At 36.2% G+C, this 20,359-nt stretch overlaps 3 protein-coding genes across 3 annotated transcripts; all 3 read left to right on the plus strand.

The window, feature by feature from the left end:
* The first annotated feature begins 1,799 nt into the window (after window positions 1–1,799).
* On the plus strand, window positions 1,800–3,194 carry LOC110370914 (uncharacterized). The gene is made up of 3 exons (XM_021326924.3): window positions 1,800–2,274; window positions 2,564–2,735; window positions 2,956–3,194. The coding sequence occupies exons 1-3, from the start codon at window positions 2,038–2,040 to the stop codon at window positions 3,192–3,194; spliced, it is 648 nt and encodes a 215-aa protein (XP_021182599.3). The 5' UTR covers window positions 1,800–2,037.
* Window positions 3,195–4,423: 1,229 nt separating this feature from the next.
* On the plus strand, window positions 4,424–12,571 carry LOC126055198 (uncharacterized). The gene is made up of 3 exons (XM_049843369.2): window positions 4,424–4,511; window positions 4,742–4,869; window positions 11,407–12,571. The coding sequence occupies exons 1-3, from the start codon at window positions 4,424–4,426 to the stop codon at window positions 12,331–12,333; spliced, it is 1,143 nt and encodes a 380-aa protein (XP_049699326.2). The 3' UTR covers window positions 12,334–12,571.
* Window positions 7,079–9,339, plus strand: LOC135118453 (uncharacterized). Its single transcript, XM_064040576.1, has 3 exons — window positions 7,079–7,861; window positions 8,462–8,630; window positions 9,059–9,339. The coding sequence occupies exons 1-3, from the start codon at window positions 7,079–7,081 to the stop codon at window positions 9,337–9,339; spliced, it is 1,233 nt and encodes a 410-aa protein (XP_063896646.1).
* Window positions 12,572–20,359: the final 7,788 nt, after the last annotated feature.

Below are 20,359 nucleotides of genomic sequence, written 5' to 3' on the forward strand. Positions count from 1 at the left end.
CTCTATTCTATGGTTTTTACAAAATTATTGTTCGTTGCAAAATAATGCATCCGACACCTCAAAAAAGTTTACATGTCTTGTTAGTTTGATTAACTACCACAATTTATTCTGATATAAGATTAGCACTCCAGGACAGTGTTTAATAAATATATAATGAAAAAGTGCGAAGCGACATTTGTGAGTAATGAATAAGTATATCACTTACTAATAAATTAAAAGAATAAATATGTTGAAAACAACGACAAATTATACATATTTTCATACTATTGCGTTGTACACTGTTGTGGTCAAGTAATACAAATACGACATTAGAATGTCGTTAAAATCAAGGACACGGTTTTTAGCGTCCAAAAAGAAAACCTAAACTGACAAATAAAATTTTTCACCTTCACTTTGCTGCACTTACCTAATGAAAAAATGAACATCAAGAACGATTTTTATAAAACCTAACCGTCATCCAGCTACCACATACACAAACAACCACCACAACATTTAGCAACCACACAACCAAACAATAATTAAAAAAAACAAAACCGAATCAGAACTTTTTTCAAAATTCGAAATACTTTTTTTCTATAATCGTGAATGGGTGGAGCAGTCATTACCTTAGCATTCTGTCACTGGAAACGACTGAACGAAACGGCCGGTAATGATATTCCGCCTACCAATTCCAGCTATGGTAAGATACGCATCGGTGGCCGGTCCGCACCGCCTCTTGGACAACAAATGAGCCACAATACACGCCATGGCTTGACCATGGAATTCCATGTGCCTGTGTTTATAGAAAACAGTTTTTATGGGTGGGTGTTTGAAATTTATTAGGATTTGTTTGAAAGAGGTGGGATTTAGGTGTGCATGCGGTGTACCTAGAAGAATTTATTTTCTAAAGATTGTCATACCTAATCATGAAATTGCTGACATTGAAACAGAGAAGTAATCGCGTTAAAAACAAAATATGGATAAGATTTTCCAAAACAAGACCAAACATTTGAAAACTGGGTAACACTCAATATAACTGGCTTCCAAAAGTAGATCCTCTTTTTCTAATGACCTATTCTTATACTGCTTTTACAATAATTATGACCAGGAGTAGTTTAAACCCAATACACACAAAAAAATGCGCCAATTTAACAGATAAGCTGTGCTATGTGTTGCTACTAATTACAAGAAAATTAAACTACAATTAAAACTACATCGCATGATTGGCTAGCGTGCAAATAGTTCACATTTAACATGTGAAAAATATTTTTGTTACGCCCCCATTATCAAGATCATAATAACATTACGAAGAATGGTATTATTTTTCTCATAGTTGCTGCTTAATATAGGTCAGTCAGTTACTTGGTATTAATGACATCACCACACGTTTGGTTCCTTCTTCAGATTATTATAGCCAAAAACCATTAGAGCAATCCTTGGTCTACATCATCATCATCATCATCTCGGCCATAGGACGTCCACTGCTGAACATAGGCCTCACCCTTAGATCTCCACAAATACCGGTTGGAAGCGAACTGCATCCAGCGTCTTCCGGCGACCTTTATTTAAGGTCGTCTGTCCTTCTTGTTGGTGGACGTCCTACGCTGCGCTTGCTAGTCCGTGGTCTTAACTCTAGCACTTTTCGACCCTTGGTTTACGCACAGAGGTTAATAGATGAGATGAGATCACATTGGAAACTGAAATACATTATTCTAATACAATCTATTGATGTGACACACATTACCTATCATTTGAATACAATGTTTAATAAACTAGTACCACAGTTTTTCTTTTAATTATAATATTAAAAGATCCGATCCTCATAACACTGGCTGAATGGTATCTTCTATTCGCGTCCCACATTAGATCGAATGTGGAAGCGACAATCCGCATAAACAAGCAAGAATATCAATTACAAAACATTGGTTCGTTGATCTCATAGACGTGTTGATTTTACAGAGCCTGGGAAAGACGGCACAACAGCAAACACTGGAAACAAAACTTCTCATTGTGAGTCTTTATAATGGGAACTATTTCACAAGAAATTTTAGTGTCAAGATGGAACTCTTGGAGCTAGTTCGCGTTCTTGTCGCGGTCATTGTGCCAATGGTCGGAGGTCAGGTGGAAAAGCCACAAAGTCTGAAAGTAGGGGCAGAGATATGCAACAGGCTGACCAAGGAACCCTACTTCGAGACAGACATGGTGCTAGGACGACCATGGAGGATATATTACAGTTGGAACATCAAGTTGGATGATAAGTGCATGGATATGACTTTCAGGAATGCGACGCCACAGGTTAGTTTTACAATTGGTTTACTTTGCCTAATTAAAATAGGAGCAACTTATGGTGAATTTTTGGATAGTGATATCAATTTAAATCAACCTTTATGTTGTTAAAAATATTTACATTGACTCTGGAGCTGAAAGAAGAAATCTGTTAAATGCTACTAGATTTAGGGAAAGCCAAGTAGGATATAATTGATGATGACTTGATGAAATTACAATGATCGTCATCATACATAATGCCACCTTCAAATGAGGTTTGATGTTCAGAGCTTATTTTAACTTCTCCGTTCCACTTCAGATCATCAACAGGGTCTGGCATGACATGAACGAGTACCTAGAGAGCCAGCCGTACTGGGACGCGGCGACTCTACTGGTGACGATGGGCCGCGCTAAGCATGAGATGCTCCTGTTCGCAGACCAGGGAGCTGCCGGGAGGTTTATAGGAGTACCCAATGTCGTCCGAGATGGGAGTAAGTATTTTTTCATAGATTATTTTTTTAGGATAGGCGATGTTAGAAATAAATTAAAGTTTGTCTTGACTTTTAAAAAGGTCTCGAGATTTAAGGTCACAAATATATGGCTATTATGAGTATTAATTAAAAACAAAATAACAAATTTGGTGATCCTTGAAACATGTTTTATCAAGAGGCTCTACGACTCATTCTTAAACTACCAAACCATAAATTCCAGATATATCACCAGCGAGGAGTGCAGTTCCACTTTTAAAATTCCACATGAAGCTACTATTTGGAGGCAAATACCTGTTGATGACTGACTGTCAAATCGGAGTGACCACGATGTCAGCTCGTACCAAGGAGACACCATATCGGGCAGAGATTGGTGGAGTAGCTGCTAACCTCAACTTCGGAGACGGTTACCCTGCCTGCGTGGCAGATTTGAACAAAGGAGAACAGATTGGCACTAAATAAATTGTTGTTGTTATGCCGTTTGTTTTATTTGTATGTAACCTTCATTCTCTAGTACAAGACACTGAGATCTACAATAAAGATACTAAGACTAAACACTCGACTCTTCTTTGACATAAATGAAAATCTCTTTTCATTATTTTTTGTAAAACGTAATGAACACGCTTTCTGACCTAAATGAATTATGAAGTATACGATGTAACTAATGATCTGTTTATTGATTACCCGGCATAAGATTTCACGTATTCGCAAACAGATGTGTATCAAATAAAATGAACACTAAAGGGAAACTCAAAGTGCAACAGCATTTTATGTACAAATACTGTAAATAACTGTTGACGACTAATGCAACAGGAATAAACAAGTAATATGATACTTTGACATGATGAGCCGTAAATAAAGGTAACGTTACAGTAAATAATAACAAAACTGACATATAAATTCGGTTCAATGTCAAACATTCAGCAAGTACTGATAATATCGAGTATAAAGTTAGACTTGAAGAAGAATCAGATATATTTAAAAAATCAAGTAAAAAAAATAACGATCGTCAAAGTGAAGTGGAGGAAAATATTAATAATAGAAATTCAAAATCAAAGAAGTAGTAAAGCGAGGATTAACCATGTTTTTCCAATTACTAGTAACGCTTTTGTCTGTACAAGAAAATGCTGGTGAAATTGATATCAAGTATAGAAACTTAAGTATTGAAAACTATACGTCTTGTAATCAATTCGTTGAAAACACTACATTTGATCCCAATCAATTTATAGACATCGATTGGAAGATCTTCTACTTCTGGAACCCTAACCTTGAGGAGAGTTATAACATCAAATTCAGTTTAGCAACGCAAGTGGTCAGTATTACAGCGTCTTCCTTTACTTTTGATTTGGAAATATTTGTAGAGGTAGATTTCAATTTGAAGTCTATGAAGACTTCTAAATTTATATACCTACCTATATTTAATTAATATTGTAATGGCAAACATTCTGAAATGATTTTGAATACTTTTTGATATAAGTAATTTGTGGGATCTAGGGGATCTTTTAACCAGGCTCTTAAGTAGTTTCTTCTGAACGTTGAAAAACTGCAGTAGTACAAATTACCAAGTATAAAATTAATATGAATGTCCTTAACTAAATATGTGATTATAATTCTAGTTGATAGATCGATTCCAAGTGGAGCTCGAGGGAGAAATCAAGCCCCCCGTGAATTGGAGTAACGCGGTTCTCTTTATGGAGTCATCGATTGACTTCAGCGCGCTCATTGTCAAGACCAACGTCAGCGGCATCTTCAGAATTATTCCTTCTCTCGCTTTTGAGTGTATGTACAGTTTTAGACTTCTTAGTTCAGAGCAAACTTTCCTGTGTTTCTCTTTAAAATAATAAGTATTAATTTGCCGAGTTTCATGTTACAAAGTGACTATTTTATCGCAACTATTTCGATGTTCATCAGAATTTAAAATTGACTGTTTTTCCAGCGTGAGTGTTAAACAATGTATTTTATTTAAGACTTTTACATCAGGCTCATTAGTTTAACGTTTCTCATTACAGATTCTGGAGCACCACTGCTGTATTTCGCCCTGAAGGTAGTCGAGCCTGGGTACCTGGGCATCCTCAATTGCAAGTATAGACTTTGCTACGCTCTCGCTCCGGTCGACAAGATGCCACATCATGAACATGTTAGTATTTGAAGAGCTTTGTTTTTTGGGAAATGCTGTACTGTAGGGCAATCATAACATCAACTGTGGTTATTATGACTTATGCCTATGAAAAAAATGAATAAGTTTTTTGGATTACGATAAGGATTGTAGATGGGCTGTGGATAGGACGCCCAGAAATAGGTAGGTCATATGCTACTTTTCATCTCTTCGGGTGAATTCGTGGAGAAGGCTCGTCATTTTTTTAAATTTTAATAAAATCTCAAGGTTTTCTAGCTTAGGATTCCTTGGTTCTCAAATAACTTCATAAACTTTACGCCTTACAGATCGACGAAGAAGCTAAAAAGCTAGGTTTTTGGAGTGACTTCGGGCGGTCTCACATAGCCATGGTTCCTGCACTCCCGACCCTCCAACCTGAAACTTATGACATGGATGATGATAACGAGGATGAGCATCTAGAGATGTTACACAATGAGGATATGCAGTTCCTATAGTTTTGCTTTAATGTGGTTTATTGATTAAGGGGTTGAAAATAAACAATATTATAACAAAGTTACACGTGTTAACTTGATTGTCATTTAATTGCCTATCCTATTAGATATTATATCTTGAGATGAATAATTTGAAATTCAGACCATGAGCAGCCAATTGTGTTTAAAAGTGTGTAGTCTTGGGCTTGAATGAACATAACACATTATGTTTGAACTATAGCTAAAAAATCCAAGGAAATAAAAGCCATTGAATTGAACCAACAGCTCTAGGTCAGAAATCGAGGAACGAAGATTCTCTTTAAAATTATTTTACTTACCTATGGAAGGACATTAGTGGGTGAACCTAACGTGAATCTATTAAAACATGACTGGCACCAGCTAAGTAAATAAGTATTTTTATTTAAGGAGACTGTAATTTGTGCATATTTGGCAATTATCATGGTTAGAAGTCAGAAAGCCTGATAACCGGTCTTACCAAGATTGCGCCCGGTTAAGCCGGATAACTGGACTGAGGTCTGCTCTGCATACAGATAAACTAGCACATTTTAGGGAAAATTTCAAGTATTCTGGAGCCTATATAAGTAGTTTAAAGTTTTTTTTTTATCCCTACTAATATTATAAATGTGAAAGTAACTCTGTCTGTCTGTTACGCTTTCACGTCTAAACCACTGAACTGATTTTAATAATATTTGGTACAGAGACAGAATTGACCTTGAGAAAGAACATAGGATAGTTTTTATCCCGGACTTTTGAAGAATTCTCTTGGAAACGCGATATAACCGAACTCTACGCGGGCGAAGCCGCGGGTGGAAGCTAGTTTTAATATATCAGGCTACGCAAAAAATAGATACCTAGTTAGTCCCAAAGATCTTTGAAGACGGTAGTTTTATTGACACTTACCCAACGCTGATAGTTTTGTAAACCGTAATGCGTAAACACATTCACACATCATCGTATACGGAAGCAATATCATCGTGTCAAATTACACATTTGAATGCAGGGAATGCAAACATTTGGTACTCAAGAATAAGATTAGAATAGATTAAAGACACTTACTTAAAAAAATGGCGTCCAACGTCGATTTCGGCCAAGGCGGCTGTTCTCATTTAAGGAGATCAGCCAGCTGCGCAGGACATATTAAAGTGCACAAACATTTGCGCAGACACAGGTGCACTCCCTATTCCTTCACTCTCATAGCCCGATGGGACGGCAATCCGGCATTAACGTGCTCACCAATGCACGGGTGTAGCAATCACCAACTTCTAGACCCCTTCCAACTTTCAGGATGCTTTGTGAAAGTTTCTAAAGCCCACAAAACGATTTCGGAATGACTCAGGAATCGATCCCGAGACCGCGTTCTCAGCAGCGGCGCTTGCGACAGCTAGATCAACGAGTCTTAGGGAACAAGACAGTGTCAGTAAACCAAGAGCAAAGTTGGTAACTAATAGAACAGGGAAATGTTTATAAAAATATATATTTTTGCAATACAGGCTGCTTATACCTTAGGAACCACACTGTACCTACTAATCAAGATACACCCATTCAGTTCACAATTACCTATACAGGTTTATTATATTGATATCATACAGTGGAACCATAAGAAAAATAGTTATTATTTATTGTCATTCTTCCCAGTAAACAATGCAAGAATATGATTTGTTTCTGCAAAGTTCTCCACCCCTGAACGAGGAATACTTATAAATGTTACCTCGCTTCATTATTCTCTCGCCAGGAAAAAAATGTTCGTGTCGTGTTGTGTGCTCCTGTTCGTTTTATCAAACTATTGGTCTGACGCGAGGTCAGAGGATGAAGACGACGAACCTCTGGATTTACGAAAACAGGTCGACGTGTATCCAGAACACTTCGTAGAACCAGTGCCTTTTGGTCACATCACTCTTGAAGGCTTCGGAGACCCCAAGCAGCCAGTTGATTTTCTAGAACTAATGATGAGATTACCAAAAAGTAAAGAGGAAGCAAAAGAAATTTTGAGAAAAGGAGGAAGGGACATTTCGATTATTAATATTGAACTAGCAAAAAGTTTTGCAGGTCCCAGAGATGAGTACGTTAAGGACCTGATAGTCGAACCACCGCCTGAGACAAACGCTACCAGGCTGAAGTGGTATGATTTAGCAGCTATGCAAATGAGGAATGCTATGATGCCTCCTGGTTACAACCCATACGCAAAAAAGGTGGATATGCCAAGGGGAGTAAGGAGACAGGAGGAAAAAAGAGGGGGGAATAGAAATGAGGCAAGAATAGGAGACATTAGAAATGGAGGTAGGGGAGGTTTCGCACCACCCCCACCGATGCGTGATTTTAAGCGTTTCTTTGGGAGAAATTCATTCCAGTTACATGGAAATAAAGAGGATCCCATCAATTGGACCACTTGCGATGAATTCGCAGTTGGAGCAATATTTTCAGCAAAGGATATTGTCGGTCATAAGTGGACTCCATTTTATATTTGGTCTACTTTAAACATTGCTTATGCTACAGTGCATACGTTCGAGCCTCCTTCTAAAAAGGTACCTGTATTGATTTACATTTTATATAGTCTACAATTGTATTAAATGGTGCAACTTAAACATTGTTTTTAAAAACGTTTCAATTTGAAAAAAAAAAGTTTCAATAAATAACCATCTTATATTTTGAAACTTGAAACTTGGACCCTAACTACAGCAACACTTTCCTAGCTGACAAGCAGCAACACGCTTCAGAAAGATGAAAATAGAAGGCTTTGGGAAGGCCTTTGACCAGCAGTAATTATACACATACATTTAAATACAGGCTAATAAAACAATATAAATAAAGTGGGTAAAATATCTTTACCGATATTATTAATGCGAAAGTGGATTTGTATATTTACGCTGCAACTGGGTAGTAGCTGACTTATGTATCTATCAGAATAACATGAAGGCGGCAAGCATAGATCACCGAAATGCGGCTTAAAGGGAATGTTTTACACATATCACTTCATCATCATCATCATCAGCCTATCGCAGTCCACTGCTGGACATAGGCCTCTCCAAGTGCACGCCACTGAGATGAGATCACACATATCACTTAATGCTATTTTTATCTTGTGTTTGATTTGTATAAAGCGCTCAATAAAACGGTTGTTCCAGTTAGTGGATGAATATTATACAAAATACAACAAATTTTTGAACAAAACCATCGATTGGAAAAAGCCTAAACTTCTTATGAAAGGGAGAAATGAAATGTTGTTGATCGCAGTAGACAGGAAGGGCTTGTTCGATGCTGTAATTAAACACGAAATACCAGACTCCGCGAAACGTGAGTACGAACTAAGTTTTATGATTATTTTCAATGACTGCCTCGTCGGTCTAGTGTCGCAAGCGCGGCTGCTGTGCCCGAGGTCTCGGGTTCGATTGTCGGGTTAGGCCGAAATCGCTTTGTGGGTTTTCTAAAACTTTCACAAATAAAAGTTTTTGAAAAAGCATCCCATAGTCTGGAAGTTGGTGATTGATTCACCCGTGCATCGGAGAGCGGGCTATGGGAGTGAAGGAATAGTGAGTGCACCTATGTCTGCGCAAATGCTTGAGCACTGGCTGATCTCCTTATATGAGAACAGCCGCCGTGGCCAAACGCCGTGGTAAAACGGAAAAAATATATAGAAAAATTACCAAATCAAGTAAATAATGTTGTATCCAAGAATTATGCCAATTTTGCATCGTGACTATTTCAATAAATGTCTTTTACAGAGAACCCAATAACAATCCCTTCGTTGTCGGTACGAATGAAGATAGAAGATCCATATTTAGTGGTGATGTATTGCGAAGACTATTACGCTACAGTCATGGCGATATCAGGTCGGGAACCAACCACGTACAGAGAGATCAGAGCTGAAGTAGCAACCATCAAATTTGTAGGAAAAGGCAGACCAGTATGGAGGGACTATGAAGGGGAGAAAGAGAATGCTAAATTGGAGCAGGAGGCAAAACTACAAGCAGAACGAGATAAATTCATAATGGTTGCTGAATAAAGGTCGATCAATGGAAATAAGTACAAATAATTTGGAAATGTTATACAATGGTATAAATTTGTGGTTTTAATCTATATAATACACTGTAAATATCTACATGTATGTAAGTACTGATATTTTTAGTCGTATGTAAGTAATAAAATCTGAACTTCCCCTTCATTAAAAGTATGATTAAGCAAACAAACTGTTATAAACATCAACAGTTGTCATTTCGTTCTGCCAATAAATTCTTCAAACAGATCGTGTTTGGGTTCAGGTTTCTCCGAAATTGGTGTTAAGATGCCTGACATTCATACAACGAGTAAACAAATGACAATCAAACATCCTTCGAGTTCAGTATAAAGAGCTACAGATCAGTAGCGACAGCAGCAGTAGTAATTAACTTATAACCAGTGAGACAGTTGTCCAATATATTTCCAAAATTAAATATATGCGACAAGATGATTACGCGTCTTGTTAGTCTAGTAATAATAGGTGTAGTCGTCGTAAATGGTACTAAAGTGAAATCTAAGATGGGCCCTAGTGAGATGTCTTTCCACGACAATACCAACTGCTCAACATTCTCCAAGTTTGGCAGATTCAACCCTTACTCCGTGCTTCATGAGAAATGGTTCGTGTTCTTCTACTGGGCTGGTCCGCAACCGCTCACAACGTTTGTGTTCACATTCCCTACAACTAATGTAAGTATTATGAAGATGTTTTGAACTTTATTCTGTATTATCTTTTCCTCGTTTCTTAAGATCGATAGCAAAGACTATAAAACCACTTGACTGCGCATACAGTGCCCCGACGCTCGCCAAAAGTTAGTGATTTTGCGCGTACTATAAGGCTACGATCAGTACGATCCTTTAGTAGCGACCTTGAACTGACCAATAGTAGCCGCGGATTATGTCGCCCCCCCCTGCCCGCAGCGGTGAGTCGTGTTCTTAGAAGAAATTGGCGAGTGCGCTCTCTAGTGGTTATTTACTTTATGATCGATAGTCATTGTGACGGAGGAAAAGGGATAGTTAGCTGTTTGAAAAATCTCTTTCCCCTTACGTAAGTAACAGTGATTTATTGAACATGTCATCTTTAATTGCATTGGTATCCTCTCATTTTATTGGTAATTAAAAATCAGTAAAAATTTGACTTTATTATCACAAAATACTTTCTGTGAATGTTTTGCAGCACACAAAACATTTGAAGAAAATTTTGGATGGGAATACGATTCTGCCCGTCATGTGGTCGGCTCGGCAAATCCTGATGGAAAACCAAGCCAAGGAAGTCAGCCTGCTGGTGGAACGGGGTGACAGAGGGGAGTATTGGAAGTACCCATTACATAAAGGTAATAATTTGGTTAGCATAATGAATGTTGTATAAAAAAAATGTATATGTATATAATTAAAAAAAAATGTTGTATGCAGTGGACAAAAATTCTTACATGAATATAGTTTATGTTTGAAGGAAGACTTAAAGTAGAAGAAGTATTTTTAAAGAAGTGAAAAATATATTCCTAAGAGGATCCATTAAGCCTATGAAAGTTTAAATGTTTCTGTTTGTAGTGAAAAAAGGCGACTACAAGATAACTCCTCGAGATGTTCGCTTGAAGCAGACTGGGGACAATCGTATCCTTGGGTTTATGGATTGTGCAGTAAGTAACTTTACTTAATGTTAAATTATATTATGTAGTTAATGGTAATGTGTACAGATAAGTGACGAACGTATATGCCTAGTCTCGTCCATGTTTGTCAATGACAATTGGCCTAGTTGGTAAAGAATCAACCTCTCAAGTACCAGTGTATTGGTTCGATGACAGGTCAGGCAATTGTATCAATGCAACTTTTTTAAGTTTCTCTTCAATGTCTCAGACACCAATGACTGTGTTTAGGAGGTCGCGTTTATTAAAAACCTTTCTTATTTTGAAGCAATGATCTAAAAGTAAATATTGTAAGTAAAAATGAAAAAAAAACTACAGTTCTGAAAAAAGAACAACGTTGTTATGTCTAAGCCCATAAAGTAAAAGGCAATCTCGTTTTTCAGGACCAAACACTACTGGTTATGTCGAGGATAAACGACGTGCCTTCGAAGAACAGACTCCAAGAGGAGGCATCTAGACTCGGATATCGAGGTAGAAGAGGCAAGTCCTACCTGTATCAAGGCCATGAATGGATGCCAATACCAGAAGACGACGAAAAAAACTATTGGGAATACAATAATGAGAAAAAAGAAATAAAAAAAGATGGTAAGGTCGTAGGTCAACGCAGTATAGAAGTATTTCCATCTGATGACTCAAAAGATAAAAATGAAGAAGAAAAACTTATACCAAATCCACTGGTGGCTGCCAATGAAGAGGAACTTAAAGGAAGGTGCGATAAAATAGAACCTGAGCTATGGAGTGACCCAAAGCCAAGAAAAGTTATTGATCCAGATAAAATACCAGTAACAAGTGACGAACTTAATGATGCAGAAAAATATTATCTGGAAGATACGCAGACTGTTGAACCACAACAACAAGAAAATAATTTAGCGAAACAAAATGGCCCTTTAAAAGAAATTAAACAAGAATATAAAAATCAAAATGATGCTAAAGGGAGCCCAGGTTACACTGAAGAATATACAATTAAACGGAAAAATGAGGATACTAATACTAATTCTAAAAATACTGATACTAAAGATACTAATACTGAAGATACTAATTCTAAAAATACTAGTACTAAAGATACTAAAAAGAAAAGTACTGATCCTAAAAAGAAAAAGACTGATCCTAAAAAGAAAAATACTAAAACTAAAAAGAAAAATAAAAAAACTAAAAAGGCTGAACATGATGACTGTGAATCTTGTTATGAGATGAGAGCTGTTAGTGGTGACCACGACGCCGATTTACCAGAATTTGTGAAAAGTGGTACCACCAGCCACGTGAAATCTTCTCATCGCGAAATCCAGTATAAAGATTCAAAGCTACCCGACATTAAAGGCTATAAGCCCGAAAAAGGAGTAAATTATTTTAAGTATTAGATTATCTAGTTAAGCTTAAAATAAAATCTTAGGGTGTTTCTACACGGTGCATGTAGCTGGAGCTAGTTAACATACTCGAGTGGTATCTTGCTTTGATACATGCTCGAGTCGCTAGAACTGCACGTTTTTAAAATGCATGTAACCTGCGCATGTGCCTCAATATACGGAAGCTACTCGCACCGTGTAGACGCATCCTTAGTTTCTTCTGTAAAACCTGAAAATAACAATTATGGCAACGTATTTTACCGTAATGCATATTTTTAAGTCCTCCATTGTTAAAGAAATAAATAAATATTTGTATTAAATTTTTGTTTTTACATTTTATAAAAAAAATTGTAATTGTTGGGTTTTTCTTTTTAATTTTATCGAATCTTCATGAATGTGGCCTAAAATAACTGATTCCTACTTTTATTGAATTATAGTTAATGCTGCTTATCACAGTATAGGAATGAGCATTGCGACTTATTTAGGTAGGTACAAATACATAAAAAAAAATTAAGCCCAAATAAACTATCGGCCGACAAAAAGTTTGTAGTGTGTTCAAAACACATATAGATAGATTTTATATTCACAAGATTACATTTCTCCAATGTATTCAAGTAACTTGTTCAAACATTCGTCAATTAGCTGTATTAATATTTTAAGCTATTGTTACTGTAGTCGGCCTCAGAGCATTCTTCATAATGACCGGGTAAGTAAGGGAATAGCTACTTTAATCGTCAAATTAATAATGTAACGTTTCACTAATTGTGCTCTTTACGAAACAATGCGAAATTATGGGTTTCTTTGGTTAAGATAGGAAAGACGAAAAAGTTTCACGGCAATGCATATATACCTAATAGTGCTTTACTTTATTGGCACAAAACAAGTCACTGCGTATTAAGTATACTTTTTCTTATAAAACATGCGTAGGACCTTCGATTTAACCACTTAATACCTAGTATCTTTTTGTAAAAGATTAAGAAAAACTTAAAAAAAAACAATCGGTTTAAATCTAAATCCCGCATCCACGACGTGACCGCTACGAAAAAAAAAAACAAACTTGTAAACAGAACAAAACTGACAACGCAAATCCCATCTCACGGCTACAAAACGCCTGCTATTTGGAAACCGATTGAGCATTGAAAATGAGCATATTTAGTTTAGTTTACAACGACATTTACTGTCTAGATTCATTTAATAGCTAGGAAGCGGCTCGCACCAAAGAACCAGTCCCCATTATAATATTACTCGGACCACGTTAACCCGTCTGCTTTGAGAATAAATTATTTAATTTATGGGAGATTTTTTTCTGATGGCAACCTTTGCTAGTTGAGGTTCCGAAATTAAAAGAGGCCGTTACGTGGTTATAGACTTGTTCGAAAGAGGTTTGATAACTGTTTTTTGGGATTTTGTTTGATGGGGACTCCGTTTAAGGTGTGATAAACTGATGTTTACGTCAGTTTGTCGATTTACATAGATCAGTGACTATTCGGCAAGAGTACTTTGGTATAGGTTTAGGCCTGCAGGTTTGATTCCGTCGAATTCGAGAAATTAAACGTTTGTATTTCGTTTAGTGTTTTTTTATCAGATATTTTTTTTGCCTGATCTACAGTTTTCAGCAAAGTATATTTGCGAGTGAACCGCAAGCATTAAGCTATTTTCCCTATTTAAAATGTCTTATTTACCATAACAGGTAAGTTCTTAAATTGATATATTTTTTAATTATTGTCACTTGGTGTTAAAATACATTGTTGTGTGACGTCACTGGGGGCCCACGCTTTTTCTAGAGACTTTGTAAGCATTCAGACCTTTAGGTAGGGAATGAAATTTGATGCTTAGCTAAAGTTATTAATTCCCTACTTCATAACATAAAGCTAGTAGCACACGGTGCCTGTACAAAATCTATTAACTTTACGACTAAGTAAATATTATTCCCCTAACGGACTTGTTACCTGTAGCAGCCTAGCTCTAAGTTTGACCCGTTAGAAATCGTCTTTATTGTGGGAAATTATCAAATGACCCCTCCCGCTGTGGGTGCAGCGTGAAGAAGCATCAGCCAGACTTTTACTGGCTAAAACTCACCGTGTTCCTTCTTGGGCCCTTTATGTATCAGGGCCGCGGTAACTTTTCGAACAACCTCGCATCCCCAGCAGGCTTCGGTCCTATGGGATCCCGCCGAACTTTGCTGACTCTCTTTGAGGGTCTCACATTAAATCTGATCTAGGGTTTGAAATATCATGTCATCATTTACCAGGGTACGGGATGTAAGTAGAGCAATATGAACAGATAGTACTTTCATAAATTAATTATATTTGTTGTTAAATTGCTCTGTCATCTAATTATATGTAGATGATAGCCTGTTATAGGGTCAATTAAATTACAAAATATTACTTCATAGTTTCATGAGCCTAGTCTAAAATTAAAAAAATATTTTGACATTTATTTGAAAGTGTTTGCTTTCGATGTCTATCATTATGTTGTATAATTGGACTTTCTGACCTCATATCTTTATGTTAATGTGCTCTATAACTGCAGTTTTTACATTATATTATGACAGAAGTGTCAGGGAATTATATCATAGTTTAGAAGGTGAATAAGAACTAGTTAAAATTATTACTTTGGCTCCAAAAAATATAACATACTTACAGACACTGCTTATGTTTGTAATCAGTGTTTGTTTGGCATACACATACTTTATAACTCATATCATCTGGTTGTATCCCACTCTCTGGTAATTATTTGGGGGAAAAACTAAGATAAAACAGTCGGCCGAAAGTTGTCCCGATGATTGGCAATTTTAGTTAAAGCTATTCTTGATACCAATACACGTTTTCAGCCATTCTGTTACTGGCTAAATACTGAACTTTGTAATGTGCGCATATCATTCATCTTCATACTGATTTAAGAGCCCATATCACAACTAATAGTTTGCACTGTGCACTCTACATTTTTACACCACACATCTAGAGGTAATTTTCAATTCCTTATCAGTCTCTATAACATTCACACGTAACATCCCTCTCTTAACATCCAAATCCTCATATAATTACATCCTCTTTGGAGGAGTGATGTCCATACAGGGTCAAGCGACGCGGCTCCATCATCCATCATCCCCGTCAGTGATGGATGGTACCGCTGCAACTCTGATAATTATTGATAGCGTATTGATGTTGCAGTAGACATTAGGGCTCATTTTTACGACGGTAGTTTGTTATTTTTCTTGGTTTTCTGAGTTTGGGTGGAGTTTCAATTTTTTTTAAATGTGCAATTGCACACAATGAAAATTGGTCTTTTTGCTAAATTATCTAATTCATGCCGTGATGGACTTCTAAGCTCAAATAGCCAGCAAAGCGGCAGCCTGTATGATTAAATTCTTACGATGCCACTCCAAAAGTGTTACATGTAATAAAAACTCACATAACTAAATCATTGACATTAAACAATAAAAATGTCGTATAACAGCAAAAACTTGAGAAACATCGACACTTTAGAGCCATAATCGCTTTCTAATCGTTTCAGAAACACGACCCGAACACCAAAAGATGGTTATCAAATGCGACAAAAACCACAACCATCGTCACCAAGTCACCCGGTCACCCGTGTCCTTAAATGCCGTAATTCATTAGCCTGTTACAGAACCCTATTATCATAAAATCCTAGTAGAAAATAATCTCAGGACCGAATAAATATGCCACACAGAAATTTAGTACCAAAAGTCGGAACGGTGGTGTCCTGCTGAGCGAAAAGGGACCGCGCGTCGACCATGGCGCTTGGCCGGCCGTTTTTTATAAACATAACCACCAAAAAAATATACATATATTTTTTGACTGTCATCGGGAACTAATTTCGTGGAGTTTTTTGTAGTTTTTCTGTTAATAATTATTTCGTAAAGCGCCGCTTTGTGGGTCTTTTATTGGGCATAGATGTAGGTGCGGGCGACTGGTGTATAGACTATTAATGTGGTATGTAAGTGGAGAAAGTCGATGTATTATTGTTAGTTCACGATTTCCTTACAATGCCTAGGTGAAGAAATGGGATTGGAGTCTGTCGCGCCGTTGGTGTCAGTTGTCATTTAATTGCGTGGATTGCAGGTCAACATTGGTTTGAAAAACTGTTATTACGTTATATATCTAGAGTTCAACTTGTAAAAATGTAATGGTTTCTTGAAGAGTGATAGGTATCTATTCTATTATTTAAAAAAAAAATAGAATCAATTGATCAAGTTCAACTCACCTTTTATTGGAATGTTCCAAATACGCAAATGGCTAACATTAAAATTTAAAACCCATTCGAACTGCTTCTATCCAATTTACTATAATTGAAGTAGTCACGGGAAAACTATCCTAACTATGCGCACGCGTCGAACACGCCCCTGAAATACATACGATTCCACACCCGTGTTAAATCTTATTTATCTATTTTATGCCTATTTTCTTTAATTGCACGGTTCAACAGCAACAAAAACTCCACCCTATTTACCCCAATATAAGGTTGAAATTCCTTTGAAGGTCTCCATGGTGGTGGTTAGTCCATATTTGATAACTCCGTATGCCCGTAGCGAAAGAGGTCGCGTGGCAATTTTTATGGGAATTGTTGCGATTCTTGCTGGGATGCTGATAAATTGGGTTTTAATTACTTAAATTCGTTCCTTGTTGGTGTTGCGGAATAAATCTCTTTATAATATTCACTGTATTCACAAAGAAAAATACTAGTACATATTACCTACAGTATTTTTAGACGATTGGAACTGTTTTGCCTGTCAATTATAAACGGTTTGCCACGTAAATATAATTTATTGGGGAAATCGGTTCCGAGTAATACCGGCTACACCAATATGCCAATTATGCCCTCGACTACGTACCTACATACCCATTATTGATATAATATACTTAGATTAAATTGAGCATATATTTTCAAATTTCCTGAAAAAATTAAATTGTTTCGAGTGAAATTTCGTATAGGCAGCCGTTATTTTATAATACCTCTAAAATGTTCATTTCTTATCTCTATATTCATGGGAGTCCGCGATTCATCTGAATAAATGCAGCCCCCTTAAAATAAAACATCTAAATGTCTTGAACTAATTATGATTAGCGCAATCACAACAAGGGGTCGGCCGGTATGTCGGCACAATTTGTTGACACAAGCCCGGAATGCGAGCAATGTGCAGTGCTTGCATCTTACTGCGGTACTGTTGTATAAAAAAGTGTTATGGAGAGAAAGAAAAATGTTTAAAAAACACTGGAAAAGCTCGCTTTTATAAATCGTACGTAAAAATAATTACAAACCTTTTCTAACAAGTCCAAACACAGCTTTGATGACGATGTTCCATCATGAAGTTCCAGTTTATAGATTCCGGCTCCATCATCAGATCAGTACGACATACCATATTATATTGTCATCAGAGCTACATACAACTGCCAATTTTCATGACGCTATGATCCTTGGAAGATGGTTAAATTAGTTAAGTACTTTAGATTCCATTACATAGTTACATACAGGTCTACCTGATGAAGTTAAAAACATGTATTAGCAAGTGTTTGAAATCTATTTTACCGCTTACTAATTACTTACCATTATTTCGTTTGTTTATGTTAATTACTATTCGTTATTAGATAGGCAACATATTTTCATAATGTTTATTTTTATGTTTGAATAGATGTTTAACATAATACAACACGATAATTTAATGTTACTCATTCAATTTGAATTTTTAATTAAGTTATTAAATAAGTCATCGATTTTATTCATATTGCCTTTTATAGAAATAAATGATAACACTAAAACTTATCGTTTGTTCCAAAAAGGGCTTTGATTGAAATCAGGTTAATATCTAAATCAAGATAATTATGACTTAATATGGCGATGAGATGGTAGAGAGTGGGCGTTTGATATCAGTGAACTGAAATAATTATAACACATAATAGAATAGATATTTCACAGTTTAATGTAATAGTTATATCTTTATTAGTGCCACACGCGGAGTTTTTTCTTTATAATCATAAAGTTAATGTTTTGATATCCAGGTAAGTTTGAATCTATTGAAATTAAAATGAACTATTGAACAAGCCATAACTTAAAAAATTACTTTACCTACACTGAGAATAATGTTCTTTGTTGTACTTGCGTCCATTTAAAAATTTTAAATCCACCAAAATACTTCTATGGTCGAGTGTACATCTTCCCCTAATATAGGGCTGGTCCCTGCAAGGGCGCGAGTGTCAGAAAAACAGCTCGCATCCCGCAATGAATAGCAAAAATTTTACATTTCATGCGAGTACGGAAGGGTGGACCGAATGTGTGTGGTCTAAGTCGCCAGAGGTAAGACGGGCCATTGTTTTTCTTTTATATCTTTAGAATGGAAACCTTTGAGAGAACTTTGTATAACTGTTGGTACTTACTAATTATCTAAACACGACTAAGCTTGTAGTTGGTGGTTTACTTACCTTAGCTAAATCTAAAATCATTATCACATTAGACAGTTTTGTTTTGGCTTATTTAGCTTTTGGCGATCTCTACTTTACAGATGATGTTCACGTATTTCTGGGTTTGATCGCTAGCGGCTCAGCGCTTGTAACTTGTAACCGCGCTATTCGTAACCCGGTACAACTCAATGTTCCGGGCCGCTAAGCCTTTGTTTCGTGGTCAGAATGCCTTTTTCATCAAATTGTCTCAAGTTCTTATAAAATCTGTTAAAAACAATGCATTTTTTAGACACATACTTTATTAATAACAACATTTTTAAACAAATTTTTTTTTACTTGATAATAGAACTTTCTTTGATTTTACTCAAAAGCCATTTAAGTTAAAATCGTACTTTGCATATTAAAGCATATTTCGTGAGAATAATTTTTAAGCTTTTACGCAAATAAGTGCCTATAGTTCTCGATTTCTAATGACCTTAACCCATAACTATTAACACAATACAAGTATATTTTACTTTCCCACATAAAAAAAGTGTCAACAAGTTTTTTCTAAAATTCACACCAACTAAATCTGATTTGCAAACAAGATTAGTTGGTAATCATTATAAAGTACTCAAATACAGATCAATCTGAGACCGGACAGGGGGTGTGGAATTACCGTTAGAAATAATAAGTACAGAAGTTCAATACCACCCAAAATCTGTAACTGGTAAAATGCATAAGTGATGCAAAAAGTGCATACCCTAGGTAGACAAATAGGTCGCTGGCACTCTGTGATCATATTTTATTTTGTTTTCATGCAAGATGCGACTCTCTGACTCTCTGATCATATTTTTTTTTGTTTTCATGCGTAGCGACTTCACTAGCTTTTTGCTACACTTCTTCGTAGCCGTGCTACGCTCTAATTATTATGAAATTAAAATATGTAGGTATGCATTTTACCTATTTTTTATTTATTATAGATTTTATATATTGCTAGGTATTACAATTAGTTGAACAATTTTTTAAATCGCAATTCAATAAAACAACTGCTTTAAAAAACATTTTCTCACTCTGTATTACTGCATTTAGTAGACCTTCTGTGCCCTCATACAGATTGTTACATTACGCCACGCGCAGGTCACGTGACTAGCGCAGGCGCAGCTTTGGCTTGGTCGCGCGGCCGCAGCGAATCGATCAGCAATGCTCACACATTATACGCAATTAAAGATTAGAGGATAGAAAATACTAAGTGAAACAGTAGGATAGAAATAGTTAAGTTTATACTGCCATTTGAATATTAAACTAAGGTTTACCATATAATCAGTCAAATAGTCAATTATTTTGGGTTAATTTTTAGATGTTTGTTGTGAGTTTCTATATTAATATTCGGATAGTGGGCTAGGCTATATTTTATTATGAAGTGCTCTTAAAAATTACATTTTGCGAGAACGCCTTTTAAATTTCAGTTCATTATTTCAGTTCAGTAATATTTTTTGTATTCGTACTGAACCTAAGTACCTTAAAAATCTATTAGTACACGTAAATGTAATGTCAAAACGCGTATTATTCTATTATAAGATTACTTAAGACCTTTGCCCCCGCGTCCTGCACAAACGTCAAGAATGACAGATTGTACA

This window comes from Helicoverpa armigera, chromosome 22 (genome assembly GCF_030705265.1).
Source record: "Helicoverpa armigera isolate CAAS_96S chromosome 22, ASM3070526v1, whole genome shotgun sequence".
Classification (NCBI taxonomy): domain Eukaryota; kingdom Metazoa; phylum Arthropoda; class Insecta; order Lepidoptera; family Noctuidae; genus Helicoverpa; species Helicoverpa armigera.

Coding starts and splice junctions, on each gene's coding strand:
- LOC126055198 (XM_049843369.2), top strand. CDS start 4,424: ATGGAGTCATCGATTGACTTCAGCGCGCTCATTGTCAAGACCAACGTC. Junction 4,512..4,741: donor TCCTTCTCTCGCTTTTGAGT/GTATGTACAGTT, acceptor TTCTCATTACAG/ATTCTGGAGCACCACTGCTG. Junction 4,870..11,406: donor AGATGCCACATCATGAACAT/GTTAGTATTTGA, acceptor GTGCCTTCGAAG/AACAGACTCCAAGAGGAGGC.
- LOC110370914 (XM_021326924.3), top strand. CDS start 2,038: ATGGAACTCTTGGAGCTAGTTCGCGTTCTTGTCGCGGTCATTGTGCCA. Junction 2,275..2,563: donor TCAGGAATGCGACGCCACAG/GTTAGTTTTACA, acceptor GTTCCACTTCAG/ATCATCAACAGGGTCTGGCA. Junction 2,736..2,955: donor CAATGTCGTCCGAGATGGGA/GTAAGTATTTTT, acceptor CATAAATTCCAG/ATATATCACCAGCGAGGAGT.
- LOC135118453 (XM_064040576.1), top strand. CDS start 7,079: ATGTTCGTGTCGTGTTGTGTGCTCCTGTTCGTTTTATCAAACTATTGG. Junction 7,862..8,461: donor TCGAGCCTCCTTCTAAAAAG/GTACCTGTATTG, acceptor CGGTTGTTCCAG/TTAGTGGATGAATATTATAC. Junction 8,631..9,058: donor AATACCAGACTCCGCGAAAC/GTGAGTACGAAC, acceptor TGTCTTTTACAG/AGAACCCAATAACAATCCCT.